Source organism: Camellia sinensis, chromosome 4 (assembly GCF_055761805.1).
Source record: "Camellia sinensis isolate YWXY chromosome 4, ASM5576180v1, whole genome shotgun sequence".
Classification (NCBI taxonomy): Eukaryota; Viridiplantae; Streptophyta; class Magnoliopsida; order Ericales; family Theaceae; genus Camellia; species Camellia sinensis.
Genome location: NC_138964.1, coordinates 173,823,955 through 173,846,937, shown reverse-complemented (window position 1 = coordinate 173,846,937; position 22,983 = coordinate 173,823,955). Strand labels below are relative to the sequence as shown.

The 22,983-nt window shown below is 36.5% G+C and overlaps 2 protein-coding genes across 2 annotated transcripts; one reads left to right on the top strand and one right to left on the bottom strand.

Moving 5' to 3' along the window:
• Nucleotides 1–551: 551 nt before the first annotated feature.
• LOC145824240 (uncharacterized) lies at nt 552–2,378 on the bottom strand. The gene has a single exon (XM_082923864.1). The coding sequence runs from the start codon at nt 2,376–2,378 to the stop codon at nt 552–554; it is 1,827 nt and encodes a 608-aa protein (XP_082779990.1).
• Nucleotides 2,379–16,851: 14,473 nt separating this feature from the next.
• Nucleotides 16,852–22,006, top strand: LOC114293120 (receptor protein kinase TMK1). Its single transcript, XM_028237158.2, has 2 exons — nt 16,852–19,345; nt 21,291–22,006. Exons 1-2 carry the CDS (start codon nt 17,020–17,022, stop codon nt 21,821–21,823), a joined length of 2,859 nt encoding a protein of 952 aa, XP_028092959.1. The 5' UTR covers nt 16,852–17,019; the 3' UTR covers nt 21,824–22,006.
• Nucleotides 22,007–22,983: the final 977 nt, after the last annotated feature.

Genomic DNA, 22,983 nt, shown 5'->3' with positions numbered 1-22,983 from the left:
ACCAGATTTGGATGCACACATAGAAGATAAGGGCCAAGATAGGAGCGTCTGTACAGCTTCCCGGATGGTGAGATCCAAAACCAAGCTGACTTATGTCTGACTTTGTTGGCTTTCTTTTTATCTTTAAGGAGAGTACCGGATTTTAGAAAAGCAAGTATTGGATCCATCTAGCTCGTCTCTACGCTGCTGTAGAGGACTGGAGATGCAATGCTTGGCTCTAGCACGAACTCAACCCAAACTTTTCTGGCATCTTTGGTATCCACTGATGAGCCGAGACAAGCCAGAGCATCAGCATGGCTGTTTTTGTCTCAACTAATTCATTCCACTCGTATGGATTGAAACTTTTTGAGTAAGTCTCTGGCCTTGCCTGTGTACATGGCCATTCTTTCATCCCGTGTTTCGTAGATCCTAGAAAGCTGGTTTACCACTAGCTGTGAATCGCTGAAAACAAGAAGCTGTTCTGCACTGAAGTGTTTGGCACTGCGTAAGCCGGCCAACAACGCTTCGTACTCTGCCTCGTTGTTCGAAGCCTTCCAACTGAGCCTGAGAGCCTATTCCCAGATAAACCCTTCCGGTGAGATAAGCACTACTCCTGCCCCCGAACCTCGGTTATTGGACGACCCGTCAACATAGAGCTGCCAGATGTTTCCAATAAAGAGTTTCCAGGCTTCCGAAGCGCAGGGCTTTCCTTGTTCGGTGATGCGTGGCACCTGTGCCAAACTTGGATTCCCTGGTTCGGTACTTTGGGTGGGAGCAAATTCTGCGACGAAATCTACTAAGACCTGGGCCTTAATTGCTGTCCTGGGCTGCTTCATCCGATCTGAAGATTTGCTGATGAACCGATTTAGTGCGGCCGCCATTCCGGCCAGTTTCTGCAGCTCCTTAGCCTTTGTTGGTACTTCAAGATCTTGTATTGCTTTTATTTGGTCCAGATTTGCCTCAATTCCTCTATGAGTGACCATATATCCCAAGAACTTCCATGTTCCTACCCTGAAAGCGCATTTCGAGGCATTGAGGCGAAGCTGATGGTCTTTTAATATGCCAAAGACTTCTCTCAAGTCTGTAAGATGGTCTGTAGCGAGCTTGCTTTTGACTACCATATCATCTATATAAGCTTCCATGGTTTTCCCAAGTTGGTCTTTGAACATCCGAGTGATCATCCGCTGGTAGGTTGCTCTGGCATTCTTAAGGCTGAACGGCATCACTTTGTAGAAGTAAGTTCCTCTCGAAGTGATAAATGCTGTCTTTTCTTGATCCGGACCAAACAGTGGTATCTGATGATAACCGCTATAAGTGTCTAGAAAGCTCATGCGTTCATGCCCTGCTGTTGAGTCTACTAGTTGATCAATGCGAGGCAGCGGAAAGCTATCTTTAGGGCAAACTTTGTTCAAGCAAGTGAAGTCAACGCAAACTCTCCATTTTTCGTTCTTTTTCTTGACTACAACTGTGTTGGACAGCCATTGCGGGTACTGAACTTCTCTGATTGCTCCTGAAGCTAGGAGTTTTTTGACTTCGGCAATTACTGCTTCGGTGTGCTTAACTGAGGATCTCCTATTTTTCTCTGAAGGGTTAATGTTGAACTTGTGGCAAGCAAACTCTGTGTCCAACCCTGGAGTATCATATGCTGACCATGCGAATACCTCCATATTTTCCCTCAGCAGCTCTAGCAGCTGAAGTTTCTCATCAGCGCCTAGCGAGGTACCGATAAGGAAGTGCTTTTCTGGGTCATCCTCTTTTACTAGGACTCTCTCCAAATCCTCTACTATCTTCTCCTCTGGGGCTCTCCCTACGTCTTCCAAGACTGGCTGTTCGGCCACCTCTACTGTCTGTACCTGATTGCAGAGCTGCTTTGCCTTTAGTGCCGCCATGAAGCAATGTTTGGACGCAACCTGATCCCTTGAGATCTGCTCTACTCCGTGTTCCGTTGGGAAACGGATGAGCCGGTGGTAAGTTGAAGGGACCGCCTCCATTCGATGAATCCAAGGACGGCCAAGTATGGCATTGTAAGGGGATGGTGTATTAATAACCAGGAACTCTATTTGGAGGGTTCTCATTCCCGCCACGACTGGCAACACTATTTTGCCAAGCGGCCATTCTGGCTGTGAATTGAAGCCAACCAACGGGGCTGCCGCTGGGGTAAGGTGTTGCTCGGAGAGACCAAGCTTTCTGAACAAGTCATAATACAAGATGTCTGCCGCACTACCTTGGTCTACCAGGACTCGTTTTATATCAAATCGTTTTTCGATTCCCACAGTTATAATTAATGCATCAGTATGTGGGTGCTGTATGCCCTCTAAATCTTTTCTAGTAAATGAAACAGTGTACACGAGGGATTTAGGTACTGTACGTACCTTTTTCGATGCAGGTTCCACTAACATGACCTGCTGAATTTGCGCAGCCTTAGAAATCTCTTCTTTCAGTGTCTCCTCAGATTCTTAAGTTGTTGTTCCATAGATCACATTTATTATCAACCGGGGTGGATGCTCAACATTTGGTTCTGGTGGTAGGTTCCCCGGTTCGGTCACTTCCTTATCCTGATCAATGTAGTCCTAGAGGTGCCCAGCCGCTACTAAGTCTTCCAAGTGTTGTTTCAGTACTCTACAGTTCTGAGTCATGTGCCCCCTATCTTGATGCTAAGTGCATCTGAGCTTCTGATTGCGCCGAGCCGGATCTCCCAACATTTTCGGCGGCCAAACAAAGAAGAGCTCTCTCTTGATCTTTTCCAGGATTCGATAGATTGGCTCTTTGAACATAGTCATGACGGCTTCATGGGATTTGGACTTATCCACTTCATTCACTGCGATCCCTGTGTTCTCCTCGATCTGTTCTCTTCTTGTGTCGAGTTGTTTGTTCTGCTGACGCTACCTCAATGGGGATCTGATCGTCTTCAAGGCGAGCGTACTGCTCGATCCTGGCACGCAAGTCTTTTAATGCTGTGGCCGGGCGCTTGGTAAGTGATTGCCTCAACTTACTTTTCGGGCGCAGGCCATGTTTGAAAGACAAAACGACCATCTGTTCACTACACACATTTTCCTCCAGATCATTGTATTCTTCCCAGTACCTCCTAGCATAATTGTGCAGCGTTTCTTCCCGCTCCTTTTGAAGGCCGAACAGTGTATCCGGCTCTTTCGGAATCTTAGTGTTGGAGACGAACCTGGCTAGGAACTCTTCGGAGGGTTGCTTCCAACCACGAATCAATCCAGTGGGGAGTCAATCGAACCATCGAAGTCCGATCTCTCCTAAGCTGGATGGGAAGACTTTGCACATCAGTGCCTCATCTCGGCTCCATAGAGACATTATTTGTCTGTAATGGCTAATATGCGTCAGTGGGTCCGACTTTTCATCGTATGAAATGAATTTTGGTGGGGTGAATTTCTTTGGAGGCCTCATGGCTTCAATTTTCGGGGAGAATAGTGAGGAGATGAGCCTATCTAGCGCTCGGTGTTCTCTCTGGTGAATAGTACGGTCCAGGTGATCCCGATGTTGTTCGTTCTGCTTGTTGTTGATCAACCAAGTACGAAGGTCTTGTGGGGGGTACTCAGTTTGCTGACAGACTGTCTTCTGCCTCTTAGCCCTTCTCCAGCGTGACCCACGGGTGTGGCTACTTGCCGCTTCACTCTGTACTGGGATAGGCTGGCTTTGTTGCCCAGACTCATTTCTGGGGAATTTTTTCACTAGTGGCTCTCTAGATGAGCTCCTTCGTGGCAGACGAGAGGGTTCTGCTTCCGTCCTTTTTTCCGTCGGATCACCCAGCACCTTTTTAAGTTAGGCTTTCAGCTCCTGTATCTCCATCCCCATGGAGTCTATGATTCGATCTCTATAATCCTTTTTCAGAAGAAAGTGATAGGAAGAACCTCCAGCGAAGGGTAATCGATGCTCAACGGATTCAGGAGTCCAGTTGTTGTTTCCAGTTTGTTCTTCCAGAACTGTTAGGAGTGCCAAACCTTTGTCCTTCGTCTTCTCCGTCTGTGGAGTATGTGTTAAAGGCGGTACGTCCTCAATCCTCATCGTCGGAACAGAGTGCAGAGCTTAGAGATGAAGTGATCCACGCTCACCGCACCAATTGTACGTACCGGATTCCGCATTAGATGAAAGTGGATCGGGGCCCCGCACTTGGTTGGACTATCCAGAGATTGAGGTTTCTACCATAAGAAGCACCGTTAGAACTGCCCGACCGAGGTTGGCCGGATAACCCCTCCGGTGTGGGAATTAGTGATCGGAGAAGAAGTGTATATAGAGTTGAGTCTATCTCTTAGTGTGATTTTGCTCGGAATAGTTCAGTTACCTTCAATGTGAAGTTCATGTAGTATATATAGGGTTCCTTGCTTGCTTCTCAAGATGGGTTCATGGAGCTTGGATGCTGTCAGGTGTCTTTTTAGCATTGGTCAAGGTGGGGGACCACCTGGTAGTTGTCATTGAATGCATATACTCATTGTAGTCATGCTGATAACAAACCACATTCTTTTGGTTCAACAACTTCTGTGATTCTAGGTGTAGGGGACCAGTTGAGGTGGCAACTTGCACATGCACACGTTCACAACTTCCACGTTTTCCTGTGAGGTTCCCTCTGCTCGGTATCTCAGTACCTCGGCTCGGCCTTATTCAAAGCTTCCGTTGGGACGGGCTGGTCTATTCGGATATCTTAGTGTGGGCTCGGCCCAAAGGTTCGGTCCTTCAACTCGGCCTAGCCCAGCGTCGCAGCTGGACTAGCCTTTCCACTGCGGGTTGGGTCCAAGTTCTTGAGGACTTGGGTAGATCGTTAATCATGGAGTTGGGCTCAATCGGCTTGCCCATATATTCATCTAATCCATTTGAACTTGGGTTTTATTAGATTGGGCCGGCCCAAGGCTTGGATCTGACCCATTTCATATTCAGCCCCTTCACCCATCTTCATCCCAACCAGCTGCCACTACTCAAACACAACCAATAATGCCTTATGGAGCAAGTGCATGTGGAAGTACATCAGCTAGAAGGCTTGCTAGTTCTGCATCCCAACCAAATATGCCTTCAACCCCTCAAGTATAGGCCTTGTTTATTTATTTGTAATATTACATAACACAATCTTTGTAATATTGTTGACATTTCCTCGCAAGTATCCAACTTGTTTACACCATCTAGTAGACAAGTGCCCCAATCTGGAATGGGATTTGCAGCATCTGGGAGGAATGCAAAGGACAAAGGAAAGGGTTTGAGGGATTAGGTTTAGGTATCAATGTTTGGTGATTAATAAGTTGCTTTGGTCATTTTTGCAAGGCTTGTTATTTGGGGTTGCTAAAACAATCTTTTTGGATAGCTAACAAAATATTGTTAGTTCTAATGGTTAATTAAAATGTTGATTTCGCTGATTTTTGTAAGGCTTATGACTTGGAGTTAGTAGCACAATATTTTTCGATAGTTTTAACATTAATTTGAATAAGTGAAAATGTTGTTTATCAAATGTTTTGTAATTGAAATGTTAATAAATTGTTGGTGAAATGTTGATGCTTAATGAACATTAAGTAGGTTTTGTAATTGAAATGTTGAAATGTTGGTGAACATTAAGCAGGTTTTGTGATTAAAATGTTGATATGTTGATGCTCAATGAACATGCTTAATGTTGATAAGATGTTCGTGAACATTAATGAGCATGCTTCAAGTGTTGGTATTGAATAGGTTGTGTAATACTTGAAAAATATATTTCATTTATATCTCAAAGTAGTCTTTAATATTATATATCTTCGTTCCTCATATCAGGTTACATAAAACTTTTTTTTTCCTTTCATTTTAGAGTACATGCAATATAGCATACAAACAGTATCCAGCTTCATAACAACATTCTTCAATACAACTTTCCTTTGTTTGAGCCTTTTCAACTTCTAACTCCATATGATTTACTCGTTACACGAGTCTTGGTAGTAGATCACGCAAGTAGCGGCACAATGGTGGGTCAATCCCCTCAAAATATTCATAAGTGACACGAATCTAAAAATTTTAAGAAATGAGTTTAGATTTTTAATTAAATATTATATAACATAACAAATAAATACATTAATTACTTAATTACCAAATAATGAACGTGATTACCCCATTAGTTTGCACATCTTATAAATCTTCTTACCATATTTGTATTTGTCCAAGCTATTTTCACTGGAGATCTTTAACCACAGTAGCATGTACGAGCTAAGCTTTGTCCACTATAGTGGGAGTCTTGGGAGGATGGCATCTTCAAAAATAGAAGCGATCTCAGAATTCTTTGGTTAGGAATAGTGAGTTTAATGGCTTAGATGGTTATATAAGCAAGTGGAAAGGAAAATTGGTCACTTAAAACTCTAAATTTGACGTCAAAACCCTCAATTTCAGTGTAGATACGATTCTCTGGCACGTCTACCCCACCCGCTATTAAGTCTACCGAATCCCGTCACTTTTGTACATCACTCAAAATCATCAAGAGTTTATAAGTACATTTATAAACCTCGGAGAAGTAATGTATAAGCGCTCGAAACCATAAGATAAAGTGTAATTATCCCTTATTATTAACAAAGTGTAACGTGTGAAGGTAATTATTCAGTAATCTCAGAGTATAAACACGTGGTATTTTATAGCATTATGATTGGTGAAGAAGGTGGGTAGGTGAGATATTGTGTTGGGTGATTGGGAAATTAAAAAAAAAAAAAAAAAAAAAAAACACACCTTGCCCTCTAAAGTTTCACCCATTTCTCACTTTGGCCCTTTAAATTTGATTTTTTCCACTTTAACCCTTTATGTTTACAATCCTTCTCACTTTGATCCTTCATATTTGCAATCCTTCTCACTTTAGCCCTTTAGGTTTTATTTTTCCCACTTTGTCCCTTTATGTTTGTAATCCTTCCCACTTTGACCCTTCATATTTGTAATCATTCCTACTATACTCCTAAACTAACTTCCATAAAAAAAAAGTAACAAAATTTGTCACATCACTAACACATTAGTTTCATATGTGATGTGAAAAATTCACTAAAGATGCAAAAATTAAGAATAAAACACAAAAAAAATGGAATTTTTTTTTAGTCTTTAGTAAAATCTTTTTTTTTTCAAATTTATGCATAAACATTATTACATTATAGATGCATCTAGATTAGATGCAGCTAAAAAAAAAGAAGAAAAAAGTTCATTAAAGACGGAAAAGAAATAGTAAATTTTTCATTTCAGAATTGACAATACATGTGTTTGAGTCAGTATATTTTTATTTTTTTCGTCTTTAGTAAATTTTCTTTTTTTGGTTAAATTTGTTTTTTTTTTAATTGCATCTAATCTAGATGCATCTATAATGTAATAATATTTATGAATAAATTTGAAAAACAAAAATCACTAAAGACTAAAAAAAATTTCAATTTTTTTGTTTTCTATTTTTTATTTTTTGCATCTTTAGTGAATTTTTTACATCACACATGGAGCTGATGTATTAGTGATGTGGCAGATTTTGTTAATTTTTTAGATGAAAGTTAGTCTAGGAGTAAAATGAGAATGATTGTAATATGAAGGGTTAAAGTGAGATAAATTACAAATATGAAGGGTCAAAGTGAGAAAAATTAAACTTAAAAGGTCAAAGTGGGAAGAATTGCAAATATGAAGAGCCAAAGTGAGAAAAATTAAATTTAAAGGGCCAAAGTGAAAAATTGATGAAACTTAGGGAGACAAAGTGTAATTTATCCTTAAAAAATATAAGGGAGCATATTAAATAATAATTAATTAACGAGTACAGACACTTAAGCCTCGTTTGGGAACAGACTTTTTATAACTTTTTAATTTTTTGGCAAAAATATGATGTAAAAAAACTAGTATATTTGAAATGACTTTTTAATTTTTTACGAAAAATATACAAAAAATAAAGAGAAAAGTGAATCTTTAATTTTTTTTATATAAATTGTTAATTTATTAATATTTTTAATGTTTTTTTTTTTACTAAAATCAACACTTAACGAGGTCTTTATATCCCAAAAGAAAAATGCTTGAGACCCTATTTTTTAGGAATCCCTATAACTTTCTTTAGATCTCACCAATTGATGCATGTGGAAGACCATATATGTGTGGGGTCCACATCATTAATAATTAAAATCAAAAAAAGTTATGAGAGTCAAAAAAAAAAAAAAAAAAAAAATCTCAATCATTATTATATCCCATAAACCTTGAATAATTTTTAAAAAAATGAAATTAAAGGTTGGTTTGGCAAGTTTTAAAAAAAGTTAAGAAGTCACTATCTTATTAAAGTCACATTATTTTATTTAAATCACATCATTTTTTTAATATATCACTTCAAACTCATTTTAAATTTAATTTATATTTCATAAAAAATTAAAAAAAATATATTTATTTAAATCATTCCAAACTATCCTAAAAACAAACTTCGGTTTCGTCCTAACAGTTATCGACAGCTTCACGTTCGCACGGCACTGCCCGAGACGCCGCTTTGGCCCATTGTTGTCCGAATCCGGATCTTCGGTCGCCATTCCCTGTAGCCATCCCCTGTCGCCCCCAAAACGACGTCGTTTTGGGGGCGAATTTTCAAAAAAAAAAAACGCAGAGAAGAGGGAGGAAGGAGAGGAAGAGGGAGAGGGAGAGGGAGGAAGGAGAGGGAGAGGGAGAGGGAGAGGGAGGGGGAGGGGGCCTTAAATACAGGGGAGGAGGAGGAGGAGGAGGAGGCGACGGCGGCGAGGGACGAGGACGGACGGCAGCGACGGCGGCTGCGACGAGGTGGAGCTGCTGCGACGGCAGCGACGGCGGCTGCGACGGCGGCGAGGGACGAGGACGGACGGCGAGCTCACAGCCTCCTCCTCCTCCCTACCCTCCCTCTCCCTCTCCCTCTCCCTCTCCCTCTTCCTCTCCTTCCTCCCTCTTCTCTGCGTTTTTTTTTTTCTGAAAATTGCCCCCAAAACGACGTCATTTTGGGGGCGACAGGAAAGGGCGACAGGGGAAGGCGACGGGTGATCCGGATTCATTGTTGTCCCTCCTCGCATCACATCACAGGAGACTCTCTCTCCTTTCCTCCCTAAGCCTAAGCCTACTATGCTTCTCTGCTGTGGTCCCACATCACCAAGTTCCCACCAAGTTCAACCTACTTTTATAATAATTCTAAAGACTCTTAGGGGTTGTTTGGACTAGTTTGGAATAGTGACAGGCCCTAATTAGGGTTGCTAGCCTGCATTATTCTAAAAAACACGTGGCGAGTGGTGATTAAAAAAGAATGAATAAAATAAAAAAAGTAGCTAATCAAATGAAGAGGGGGTCAAGGAGGTGGAAAAAAAAAGGAGTCCAAGTCATTATTCAATAAAAAATCACAAAATTTATAACTAGAGTATATTATACACTCGCTTTTTTAAGTATGTATTATAAAAATTCTCATATATATATATATATATATACACACATAATGGTTGCCCTACAAAGATAATTTAGAATAATGACAGGCCCTAATTGAATACTCAGATATGCATTCTTCCACTTAAATGACCACTTTATTCATTCTCATATGCTTCATTGCTTTACCCACCTTCGGCAATTTAAAATAATGTGGCATATGTGCATATTAGTAGGGACACCCTATGGACTCATGCGAATTATATGCCAAAGCCTACCATATTAAGAAGCAATTATTCACTACGTGCACATGCGATAAGCTTATCTCCGTCGTTAATTTATGTAAATTTCACATGAATCTCACCGAATTAATGATTAAGATGAGAGTTCAGAACATTAAAATTGGTGGTATGGAATAATTTGTTGTTTCTCTTGATATTTTTTTTTTTTTTTTTTTTTTTTGATATTTTAAGGTTGACGATCAAAAAAATCTTCAAGCATCTAATTCGACCGGATCAACTTGGACAAAATGGCTGAGATGTCAATTCCGTTTGCTTTTGCTTTCTTATTTCATCTGATCACTATATTATATATACATATATATATATATATGAATTATTAATTATAACACAAATTATAATTGCATATAAACTCATAAAGTAAGAGAGAGATCCAATAAAATCAATGAAATAAATTCACATGCATGTAAAGAAAATTGAAGTTTTGACCTTTTAAATTAAGTGTAAGAATTTTGACTAATAGACTTTATTAATTATATATATATATATATATATATATATGATAGAGACTTTTACAAAATACAATTCCCACAACTCTCAAATTAATTTAAGCTATTCATGTCACTGTCAGAGATAAAAGAAAAAAAAAAATTTAACATATCAATAATCAATACATCAATAGAATTCGTGAGGATCCAAACATTTTTCATCATATATTATATGTATCACTGTTTTGGAGTAGTTTCCTGTAGGGCAAGGTGCATTATTTTCCATATCACGACATGCCGGTTAGCTAGCATGCATGACTAAACATCAAAATAAATAATTATTACAAGAAATTAAATAAGTGATAAATTTATAAAATGAGTGTCGGTGGTTAAAGGGGAATGCCGGAATATATTTGTAGAGGGAGTAACAATCCCAAGGATGAGTTGGGCCGAAATGAAACGAATCAGAAGAGATATTAATTTGACTGTCAAAGACATCTTCCAACCAAATATCTTTAATGACTTTCTTTGTCTTGTAGGATTACTTACAACTTGAAGGTCATCTTAGGGAGAGGGAAATGTGGATATGTAATTACACCTTTCTCAACAACTAATATAGAATTTTTGCCTATAGTTTTATCTAAAAAATTAATATGCCGGTTTATATTCATTACGTATACACTATAAAAAAAAGTATTTTTGGCGATTAAAATTACATTTTTCGTCGCTGAAAGTAGTAGAATTGGCGACTAAAATGGAATTAGTTGCCAAAATTGATCACTTTTTCCGACTAAAAGAGTTTAGTTGCCACATATAAGGGTTTTAGCGACCAAAAGGCAGTTTAGTCGCAGAATGTAGGGGCTTTAGCGACTAAAGGTTGTTTAGTAGCCAAAAGTCACGATTTTTGGCGACTAAAATGATTTAGTAGCCAAAAGTGATGGTTTTGGTGACTGAAAAACAGTTACGTCGCCGATTATGGGTGTTTTGCCGACTAAAAACTGTTTGGTCGCTGAAAATGAAGCTTTTTGGCTACAAAAAAAAAATAGTAGCTAAAAACAGTCAATTGCCAACTAAAATTCAGTTTAGTAGCCAAAGGGGGACATTTTTGGCGACTAAAAACAGGTTTAGTCGCCAAAACTGCTTATTTTTAGGCGAAACTTAATTTTTTAGCGACTAAATAATAGTTAGTAGCCGAAAATGATAGAATTGGCGACTAAAAATTTAATTTAGTCGCCAAAAGTGGCCTAAATTTTTTTTTAGTAAATAATTTATTTTTTACATAAATTATATTAAATTAAAATAATTATATTTATATATATTATTTTGTATTAAAACCGGTCAATATACTATATAAATAATATATATTGCATATATATTCATGTGATGTTGTAGTGGCATAGTGGAGGGAGTGTGTTGCAAAAAGGTTTGGAATGTGGGACGGTTGGCGCGGTTTGAAACTCAGAAAAAGCAAAAAAAGTGGGTTTTATTTTTCGACGAAAACGCCTTTGGCGACTAAAATTATTAATCGCCAAAAGTCTTTATTTTGGCGACTTAGCCGTTTAGTCGGCGATTCAGTGAGTATTGGCGACTAAATTATTAGTCAGTAAATGTATGATTTTCAAAAGTGTAAAACACTATTGGCGACTAACACTTTGATCGCTAAAGACCTGTATTTTGGCGACTAAAAAATTATTTGTCGCCAATACCTACGCCGACCACGTATACACGACAAATGTGGTGACTAAAAAATTTTGTCGGGGAAAGTAAAATTTCGACTTTCGACGACTAAAAACCGACTTTTGGCGACTAAAAATTTAATCGCCAAAAGTGCTTTTTCTTGTTGTGATATGAACCTCACAATATACTAATTAAATATCAATTATTTTAAAAAATTTATGTTAATATTACCATTAATAAGAGGGGCAAATTTTGTGAATCACACAATGCTATGTATTAAAAGAAATACTTGGGGAAAAAAAAAGGATTAAAATTTGAAATATGTAGATTAGATTCATTTTAATTGAAACACAGTCATCAAATCAAGTATAAATTTAGAGAAAATTTGGACAAAACCCTCTCAAACAAGTTGCATCTTTTTAAAAATCCAACTTAAATGATTTTGGTGTGATAAGTCCCTCAACTCAATGTTTCTAACGCATAAAGTTCATATTCAAATGCGAGTATAATTTTATGAACAATTTTACTCCTTTTTTAATCAGTAACTTGTATGCAATTGCTCAGGTGGAATTCCCAGACTGGGAACAACTTGCGAGAAAGTGACGAAGAGATATTTTAGACAATGAAAATTGAATTTTGTTTTCTTCAGTAGACAAGGATTCCTTTAAAAGTATTGCGTTTCATGATTCATGTATATTATAAGCACTATATTGGTTCAGAATTCTTTTCAAAATATTTATTAGAGTTTATTTGGCTGCTTTTTCATGGAGGCAGTGGTGGAAAGTTTACTTCCTATTGAATGGATTATGGAAGTAATGATTACCTAGTGAATTTTTGATTGATTGTTTATTTTATTTGTTTTTGTTGTTTGTGATTTGTAATGGTGCTTGTTAGTTTGTAAATATGTAACTAAAATTTAAACTCTGCTGGTTGTAGTTGTTCATTGTAAGATGTACTTTATTTTATTTTTTTTACAATAAAATTTTACTCTGTAGTGTGTTTTTGTGTGATTTGTTTTGTAGTGAAGATATGTTCCTAATTGATTGACTATAAAATTTTACTGGTATGTCAATTTTGACCTTTTTTATAAAAAAAAATTTCATAATCAACTTGAATATTATTTGATAGATCTTGATGAGAGAATTCTAAAAAAATTAATTTTATTAAAATTCAAATTTAGATAAAAAGTTATATTATTTTAAAGTTTAAAATATTAAATTAATTACTAAGAATATTTTTGTAATAATGGTATGTGCTGGACTATTCAAAAAAAAACTTTGTACTTGATCTGAATGTATTGAAAATTTATTATGAGTGGGTTTAAACCAAATTTCCCTCAATTTAAACCACACATTAAATTATGAGCACTATTTGAGAGAATTTATTTTTGGAAAATGCTATAGACCCCAAACAAATTACCAAATAAATTACCAAACCTCTCACATGGGTATGGGACCCACACACATGTGATTTGTGTGGGTCCCACACCCATGTGAGAGGTTTGGTAATTTATTTGGTAATTTGTTTGGGATCCCTAACATAACTCTTTATTTTTTTTTATTTTTAAAAAAAAGGCGTTTGTGAATCATAAAAGTGAGCTTGGTGGAGGAGTCCTAGGATTAGTCTTTTTTTGTGGGCTGAAAGACCAAACCCAAATGAGCTCTAAAGATGGTAGCTTAATGGGCGTCGCTCTGTTTATGGGCCCTCAAATCAAAACGCTTTTCCATTTCAAATATGGGCCGCCTGAATAAATATAATAAATAAAATCAAAAAATCAAAATCTGATAAATCAACATGTTATAATACAAAAACTTTTAAAGCAAATAAAGTAATCATGCTGTAAAGCACAAAAAGTAATAAATTTAAGGGGAATTTTTTTTCAAAAATTCTACTTCTAATACTTCTGTATTAATTGGTCTAACTAAGGTCTTGTTTGGGGTATTCTAAAAAAGTCAAAAAGTTTAGAAGTGGTTTGAGATGTTCTAATTAAGTGCATTTTTTGACTTTTTTTATAAAAAAGATGTGTAGAAAAGTAGATGAGATTTTGATTGATGCGACCCAAAAAAGATTAAAAAAATTGACTAAAATAGGTCATGCCAAACAAGGCTGTCATCTTATTTAAGTCATATCACCTCTCTACCACATCACTTCAAACCCAACCCATACCCAATCTATATTTAACAAAAAGTCAAAAAGTACACTTATTTAGATCATTTCAAACCACCCCTTAATTTCTTGTAACCCATTTACAGTCATTCAAAATCACAATTTTAGATTTAACACCAAAAAAAAAAAAAATTTAAAATCTATATCTCAAGTTTGAATACTTACTCTATTTGTATTAGAATCTATTTATGTGGAAAAAATTTATGGAAGCTAATATATAGAGAGAGCCGCTATTTTCATTCCACTTTATTTTAAATATACATTTTTCTTTGGCCTTATTATACATAGATGTGAAAGTTAAAAATGAAAATATTTATACTTTCAATAAATATAATAATGTGTATTTTTAAAACAAAAATTATAAATGTAAATATTCACATTCAAAATTGTGACATAAAGTACCACATTTTATACTTTCAATCAACAAATTTACCAAACAATCATACTGTTACTTTTTTTTAACTGAAATTATACAAATTATCAAATAATAAATGTGAACATTCATATTATGAAACTTTTGTTAAATATGTTATTCTTCTTAAAATGTAACAATGAGATATTTGTGCACTGTCATCTTATTAAACTTTTATCAATTGTGCTATTTCTTAAAATGTGACAATAGGATATCATTCTAATGTGTGTATTATTGTTTTATTGAACTTTTGTCAAATGTGTCTTTTTTTTAAAAAAAAAATGTGACAATGAGATATTGTTTTAATATGTGCACTATTATTTTACTATATTTCTAAATATGTCATTCTTCTTAAAATGTGACAATTTGTGTATTATTGTCTTATTAAACTTTTATCAAATGTATCATTCTTCTTAAAATGAGGCAATGGAATATTTGTGCATTATTATCTTATTAAATTTTTGTCAAATATATCATTCTTAAAATGTGACAATAAGATATCATTTTGATATGTGCACTACGTTTTCAAATGTGAGTTTGCTTCATTGAATGAAATAAGACTTATAGGTTTATAAGAATATTTATAAGATTAAATGGTCAAAATATAAAATTTATTAAGGGCTTGTTTGGGAAGATGGGTTGGGGCTAAAATAATCATATAAGACAAAATAGACTATTTTAGCTTAATAAAACAAAACATTACATCCAACCCATAATCATAACATACTTTTTCTCACAAAAAAGTCAAAAAGTCCTTCTCAAACGAGGCTTTTTAGCCCCAAGCTAAAAAAGTCAAAAACCCAAAAAGTCAAAAAGTCAACCCACTTTCCAAACGAACCCTAATAAGCAATCGTTGGGGAAGTTGGGTTGGGTTGAGATTAAAATAGCCATAAAAAAATAAAATAAGTTTTTAGGCTTAGGTTTAAAAATATCACATCTAAACTATAATTATTTTATTTTTTCTCTTATAGAAATTAAAAAAATCAAAAAGTCTATCCAAAATAAGATTTTTTAACTCTAGACTAAAATAATTAAAAAAATTAAAACGTCAAAAAATCAATCCACATTCTGAATAAACTCTAAATGTCTCTTGGGTCCATTTGGGACGAGCTATTCCATGTTTTTTTTGGCTATTTTAGCCACAAAAGACAAAATAGACTATTTTAGTCACAAAAAATAAAATATCACATTCAACCAATAATCATTACACTATTCTCTCACAAAAAAAGTCAAAAAGTCAAAAAGTCAAAAAGTCAAAAAGTCAAAAAGTCAAAAAGTCAAAAAGTCCTTCCCAAACCAAACTTTTCAGCCCAAGCTAAAATAGTCAAAAAAACTAAAAAAATTAAAAAACCAACCCACTTCCCAAACGGAGGCTGATAATAGAGGTGGGCGCGGGTCGGTTGCGGCCACAGAGCCTCTAATCCGCCATCCGTCCTCCAGATTGGCGGATTGGAGAAAATCAATCCGCATCCGTCCGCCAATCCGCCGATGTGGATTGAGCGGATTGGCGGTTTGGTGGATGGATGCGAATCGGTTTGACGGTTTAAAATTTTATAAATTTTCAACATAATTAAACTTGTGCACTTCTTCAAAAAAAAGAAGAAGAAAGTATTATGGTCAATGACTTAAAAAAATATTACAATTACTGTATGCCTCATCCACATACTACAATCACAACATGTCTTATTCACATAAGGTATTACAATCTGTGATTCTTAAAATATAAAAACAATTCAAACTACCAAAACCATGAACAGAGCAGTAGTAGAGATTGTCTCTGTATTGTTACATCTATATCTGTTTTTGAAAATAAAAACTAACCAGCATATATCATATTTTCTATTTATTATTTTTAGAGATAGATTTATAAACCAAAAAATATAGATAAATAATATGTTTATTTTTTTCAATTCAAAAAAGATATTTAAGTTGAAATTTTTTTCTCAACAGAATATTTAAACTCTTTTTTAATTGAAAACACAAACAGAATATTTAAACAAACTGAAAACACAAAATTTTATAAATTACTAGGAGTGCTCGCGGTTTGACAGTTCGGTTGCGGCCAAAGGAATCTCAAATCCGCCATCCGTCCGCTAGATTGGCGGATTGGAGAAAATCAATCCGCAACCGTACGTTCATCATCACGCATCCATCCAAAATGCAGCGGATCGGTTCGGTTCGGTTTGGTCGGTTTTAACAGATCGGTATATCCGCTGCTCACGCCTAGTTGATAAGGATGAATTTCAATTATTATTAAGATATATGATATTACAAAAAAAAAAAAACATGAATGATAAATGTGACACATCAATAGGTAGACAGTGGAACAGCATAGCACATGCAAGATAGACTCCCACAGCGTAAGAAAACCCAACTGCCAAGTTGGCCATGAGGTTATGAGTCATTTGGACCAAAGAATCAGCCAACATTTTTATTTTTATTTTTATTTTTAAAAATGAAGAAATAAAACTTTAAATTTGACAGCCATATTTATGTTGTTCAGATGGTCCCCACAATCATGTGCATTACTTAAACCACTCCACTCTGTCTCATCACTTCACTCTGTCTTTCTCTCATCTCCTCACCTTCTATCTTCAGCATCCTATGCTCCTCCAAAACCCCATTTCTGCTACACCCCCTCTGAACAACCCATCTCTCTCTCTCTCTCTAAAACTCGTCCTTTTTTTCCTCTCTCTCTCTCTCTCTCTGTGGCTAGCTTCCCAAGATGAAAACCCAAAATGGGTTCAGGCTTTTACTTATTTTCCTTGTTGGGTTGTCTTCATTCTTCGCATGTGGAGTATCTCAGACCAACCCATCTGATGTTGCAGCCATGGTGGCTCTCATGAAGACCTTAAACCCACCAAAAGAACTTGGGTGGTCCGACCCAGATCCCTGCAAGTGGACCCACGTAGCCTGCTCAGACAGCAACCGGGTCACTCGGATCCAAATCGGGCACCAAAACCTCCAAGGTACACTCCCTCCAAACCTCTCAAACCTCATTGCACTACAGCGCTTAGAGCTTCAATGGAACAACATTTCAGGTCCAATACCAAGCTTAAATGGGTTAACCTCATTACAAGTTTTAATGCTTAGTAATAACCAGTTTAGTTCAATCCCTAAAGACTTTTTCACTGGTATGAACTCACTTCAATCTGTTGAGATTGATAACAACCCTTTCATGGCTTGGGAAATCCCTAAAACCCTCCTAAATGCTTCAAGTCTTCAGAATTTCTCGGCTAATTCCGCTAATATTACCGGCAAAATACCGGATTTTCTCGGCCCTGATGGGTTTCCCGGGTTGATTAATTTGCATTTAGCTTTCAATTACTTGGAAGGTGAATTGCCAAAGAGCTTTTCAGGGTCTCTAATGGAGTCTTTGTGGGTTAATGGGCAGATGAGTAATGGTAAACTTAGTGGAGGGATTGATGTTATACAGAACATGACAATGTTGAGGGAGGTTTGGTTGCATTCCAATGCGTTTTCGGGTCCATTGCCCAATTTTTCGGTGTTCAAGAGCTTGGAGAGCTTGAGTGTTAGAGATAATTCGTTTACCGGCCCTGTTCCGGTGTCTTTGATGAATCTTGGGTCACTGAAGATTGTCAACTTGACTAACAACTTGCTTCAAGGACCAATGCCCATGTTCAATGATTCAGTTGCAGTGGATATGGTTAACAATACAAACAGCTTTTGTTTGCCAAAACCTGGTGATTGTGATCCTAGAGTGAATACTCTGCTTTCCATTGTGAAATCCATGCATTACCCAATGAAATTTGCCGAGAATTGGAAGGGAAATGATCCATGTGTTGATTGGTTCGGCATTACTTGCAACAGTGGAAACATTACCATTGTTAATTTTCAAAAGATGGGTCTTACGGGTACGATTTCTCCTGAATTTGATTCGCTTAAATCGCTGCAAAGATTGGTTCTTGCTGATAACAATCTTACGGGTTCGATTCCTGAGGAGCTTACAACTTTGCCTGCACTTACTGAACTTGATGTGGCGAATAACATGCTTTTTGGGAAAGTACCAGCCTTTAGGAGCAATGTGATGATAAATACAAATGGTAATCTGAATATTGGGAAGGATAAGAGTGATTCTTCATCTTCAAGTCCATCTTCTGGGGGTTCATCCAATTCATCGACAAATTCTGGTTCTGAAAATAATGACAGTGTCAAAAGTGGTAAGAAATCTAGGAATTGGATTGGAGTTCTCTTGTTTTCCATGATGGGTGGTCTCTTTGTGATTTTCTTGATTGGTGTGGCTGCTTTCTGTCTGTACAAAAGTAAACGAAAAAGGTTTAGCAGAGTACAGAGCCCAAATGCAATGGTAATTCATCCTCGCCATTCAGGATCTGATAATGATAGTGTGAAGATTACAGTTGCGGGATCGAGTGTTAGTGTTGGTGCCAGTAGTGAAAGCCATACTGTTCCTAGCAGCGAGACCGGTGACATCCAAATGGTTGAAACGGGAAACATGGTAATTTCCATTCAAGTCCTAAAAAATGTGACAAACAATTTCAGTGAAGAGAATATATTGGGACAAGGAGGTTTTGGGACGGTCTACAAAGGGGAATTGCATGATGGAACAAAAATCGCTGTGAAAAGAATGGAGTCCGGGGTAATTACAGCAAAGGGTTTAGCAGAGTTTAAGTCTGAGATTGCTGTTTTGACTAAGGTTCGACATCGACATCTTGTTGCCCTTCTTGGGTACTGTTTGGATGGGAATGAGAGGCTTCTTGTATATGAATACATGCCTCAAGGGACATTAAGTAGGCATCTATTCAACTGGGTAGATGAAGGATTGAAACCATTGGAATGGACGAGAAGGTTGACGATTGCGTTGGATGTGGCAAGGGGTGTGGAATATCTTCATAGTTTGGCTCATCAAAGCTTTATACACAGAGATCTAAAGCCCTCAAACATTCTTCTTGGGGATGATATGCGGGCCAAGGTTGCAGACTTTGGTCTTGTGCGTCTTGCTCCTGAAGGAAAAGGCTCTATTGAAACTAGGATTGCTGGGACTTTTGGGTATCTAGCACCAGAATATGCAGGTACTTGTTTAGCTTTCTATCCTGGCTAATTTAAATTTATGTTTCCTTCTAGTGTTCTCTGTTATACTTCAGACCTAATCTTTCACAAGAAACTAAATGATCGACATGTAGGGGTGAATTATTAACTGAGAGGACTAAACCAGCTGAGCAAATTGGTTTTTGGTCAGTTCCCCTTCTGAATCCTGTTGGATTGGTTTTTTTTGGGCAATATTTTAATTCAATCGATTAAGTTTTTGAAATCCCTAATCTGAAAAGCCCCAATTACAATGCCCTAATTTTTTAAAAGACCCCAACTTCTCAAACCTAATTTCTTAAGCCATAATTTACGCAAAGCCCTAATTTGTAAATGCCCAGATTCTTAAAATCGTAAAATTTGAAACCCTAAATTTTTGTTATCTTAATTTGAAGACTCCAAATTTGAAGCAGTAAACCAAATCGAAACAATTGAACTTCACTCAGCCGATTGAAACCGAAATGGCGTCGTTCATAGGTTGGGTTTGGTCAGTTCGGTCCATCAATCTAGTACGCCGACTTGGTCAGTTCAGTCCAAAAGCATACAAAACCCCGACCAAAACCGAACCAATTTCACCGCTATGGAGATGGGTATTTGATATTAATTATATAACAATAAAATAAAAAACACAAACAAACCAGGCTAGCAAAGAGCGGCTGCGTAAATTAGGCGACCTAATAGATTTCCCATTTTGATTTCTTGTAGCAAGATTGAAGTTTGCCCTCGAGATCCATTATCTTGAAGAATAATATTAGGGATCATGAAATGTTTCATGAAGATTTTTCATCCTTTGATTAGTGTGTGGTGTTTTCTCATGTGTGTAATCTAACGGTGGAGAATCTTTCATGATCATTTTTCTGATATTTTTTTCATGATACCTAGCATTAGCAGAATATTTTTCTTCTCATCCTTTACTAGCACAGTTGAACAATTATCATCTTTTTTTGTCTCCGTCTCAAATGTCCTCCGAGAGCTTGCTAAAATATTATTGTGGAGGTGAGATTATGCAAATGGGATAGTTTTAAGATAACTGTTATCACTCATGTTAAAATTTTGCACTTCCCCACCAAAATGGGTCCTGGCATTAACATGATAACATCAATCAGAAATTGTTAGCTGCTTTAATGATGTACTCGATTGGTGGTAGTTGCATCATCTTTACAATTACGAGCTTTTTCCCCATTTCTTTAATGTAGAGTTACAAAGATTAGCCATGTGAGCTTAGAGAGAAGGACAAAACTATATTGTATTAACTCTGATTATTTACATTGTTTGCTAACAATACGATTAAATAGATAATTAACCCTAGTAAACAAAAGACAGAAAATAGTAGACTATCCTTAATCCAAACTAAAAACACAAAAATACCAAAATTACATTCACGAGCCACAGATACCACTTAAAATAATTCACTTTGTACTGGCCACTGATGGTGGGAGTTCACAATTTTTGCATGGGTAATGCTATACAAAGAGAATTGTATACAAAAAATCCATAAAGAATGATATCATATGTCTCATTTATAGTCATTCATTAGAAGTCAAAATATCCTTCAATTTAGTTCATAATTGAAGGAATGTCATTGGCACGTCATTTTTGTCTTAAATTTTGCATGAAAATTATGTATAGATATTATTTTCTTTTTTGCAATCTCCGCTTGAAGGTACACTAGCTTGGCTAATGTAGTCTCTTGGAAACTTGTGCTTCACGTTCACCTGATACTTCCTTTTCACATTATGCATTCTTGAGGTTACATTTGGTGGTTTTCAAAGCTGAAATCATTTTGGCTTGAAACAATTGAATGGTTTCTCAGTCATCTTCCTTTGATAAAGCGTCAATTTGCCACCTAACATAGCATACTACTTGTTCACTTTTAGTTGCACTATCTATTTGTAAGATAACTATCCTCTTTTTTCACTTTATGGTGTGCAGTGACAGGGCGAGTGACCACAAAAGTTGATGTCTTTAGTTTTGGGGTGATTTTGATGGAACTAATCACAGGAAGAAAAGCGCTCGATGAGAGCCAACCCGAGGAAAGCATGCACCTCGTAACGTGGTTCAGAAGAGTGCATCTTAACAAGGACACGTTCCGCAAGGCCATTGATTCCACAATTGACCTTACTGAAGAAACACTCGCAAGTGTCAGTACCGTTGCTGAACTAGCCGGCCACTGCTGTGCTCGGGAGCCATATCAAAGGCCTGACATGGGTCACGCTGTGAATGTGCTATCTTCTCTTGTAGAACTCTGGAAACCATCTGACCAGAGCTCCGAGGACATATATGGGATTGATCTTGAGATGTCTTTACCACAAGCACTTAAGAAGTGGCAGGCTTTCGAAGGAAGAAGTCACATGGATTCATCTTCTTCTTCATCGTTCCTCCCGAGCTTAGACAACACTCAGACCAGCATACCAAATCGGCCATATGGATTTGCTGAGTCGTTTACATCAGCAGATGGGAGGTGAGAAGAAGTTAGGGATGCTAGTAGTGATTATGGTTTATTTTTGTATGTTCATTCTCTATTTTGCTTCTTTCTTCCTGTAATCTGTATGCCTTTTTAGTGTCTAATTTATTTGGGCTTTCAGTGATACAGTTTGGATGTTTTTCACTTGCTTTGTAATGCAATGAGAAAGAGTTTCTCAACAAAATGGTTGTGCATATCTTTCGTCTTTAAGCATATGTTTTCCATAGAATGGTCTCTCTCTCTCTCTCTCCCCCCTATAAGGCTTCTAATTAGTGTCCGGCTACAGACATTATTCTTTTCTGCTTACAATTCAGTGAAATTTTTTTAAAAAAATTACACTTTCAAATTTTATGAATATTAATAATTAAAATTATAAATTTTACCATGTCTATGTAAATATTTTTTCTTTAAAATCACTAACTTGTAATTTTCCATACTTAGGAGTGGGTCTCACACATCATAGTAGCGTGGACTCCGTTAAACAATAAAATATTGGGTGGTGACTAGTTAGGGTTAGTGTTTGAAGAATGAAGAAGATGAAAATATTTTTGGTACAATGATTGGTTAAGGTTAGGGTTAGAATTAGTGTTTGAAGGATGAAAAAGATGAGAATATTTTTAGTATAGTGAGTTGTGTATTGAGTAAAATATAAAGTTTTAAACTGTATGTGTCTTTAGAATAGATGTGCAAAGAGAGAATTTAATGTGTAAAAATAAAAAATCCCTAAAGAATTTTAAGAAATTATATGAAAGCTAATAGTAATTTCTTATTAATCATTTTAAATTAAAGTATCTATTAAAATAACAATTAATTATATAAATATTACTGTCATATCATTTTAATAAAAAATAAAAATGTTCTTACTATATCATTTTCATAAAATCTTTATGAAGAGACCAGTTTGTGGCCTTGTTTATTTGTAATCACACTTTCCAACCAATTATGGTGAAAAAGGAGGAAGCGTAAATGCAAACTGCTTTCCGAAAAAGGAAAAAGAAAAGAGTCCCAAATGAGAGGAAATGGCTTCCAATCCCTTATCTGCAAGCTAATTTGTGTGGGGACCCGGTGGCACTGGGAATGGTCACATCAAGTGCATGTTCTAATGTTGGCAAATGCCTCAGTGCACATGGGGTCCTCTATTTTGGTGCAGGTTTTTTTCTC

Excerpts from the sequence above, each read along its gene's own strand:
- LOC145824240 (XM_082923864.1), bottom strand. The coding sequence starts at position 2,378 with ATGTTAGTGGAACCTGCATCGAAAAAGGTACGTACAGTACCTAAATCC.
- LOC114293120 (XM_028237158.2), top strand. The coding sequence starts at position 17,020 with ATGAAAACCCAAAATGGGTTCAGGCTTTTACTTATTTTCCTTGTTGGG. Across the intron at positions 19,346-21,290 it reads TCTAGCACCAGAATATGCAG|TGACAGGGCGAGTGACCACA; the intron begins GTACTTGTTTAG and ends TATGGTGTGCAG.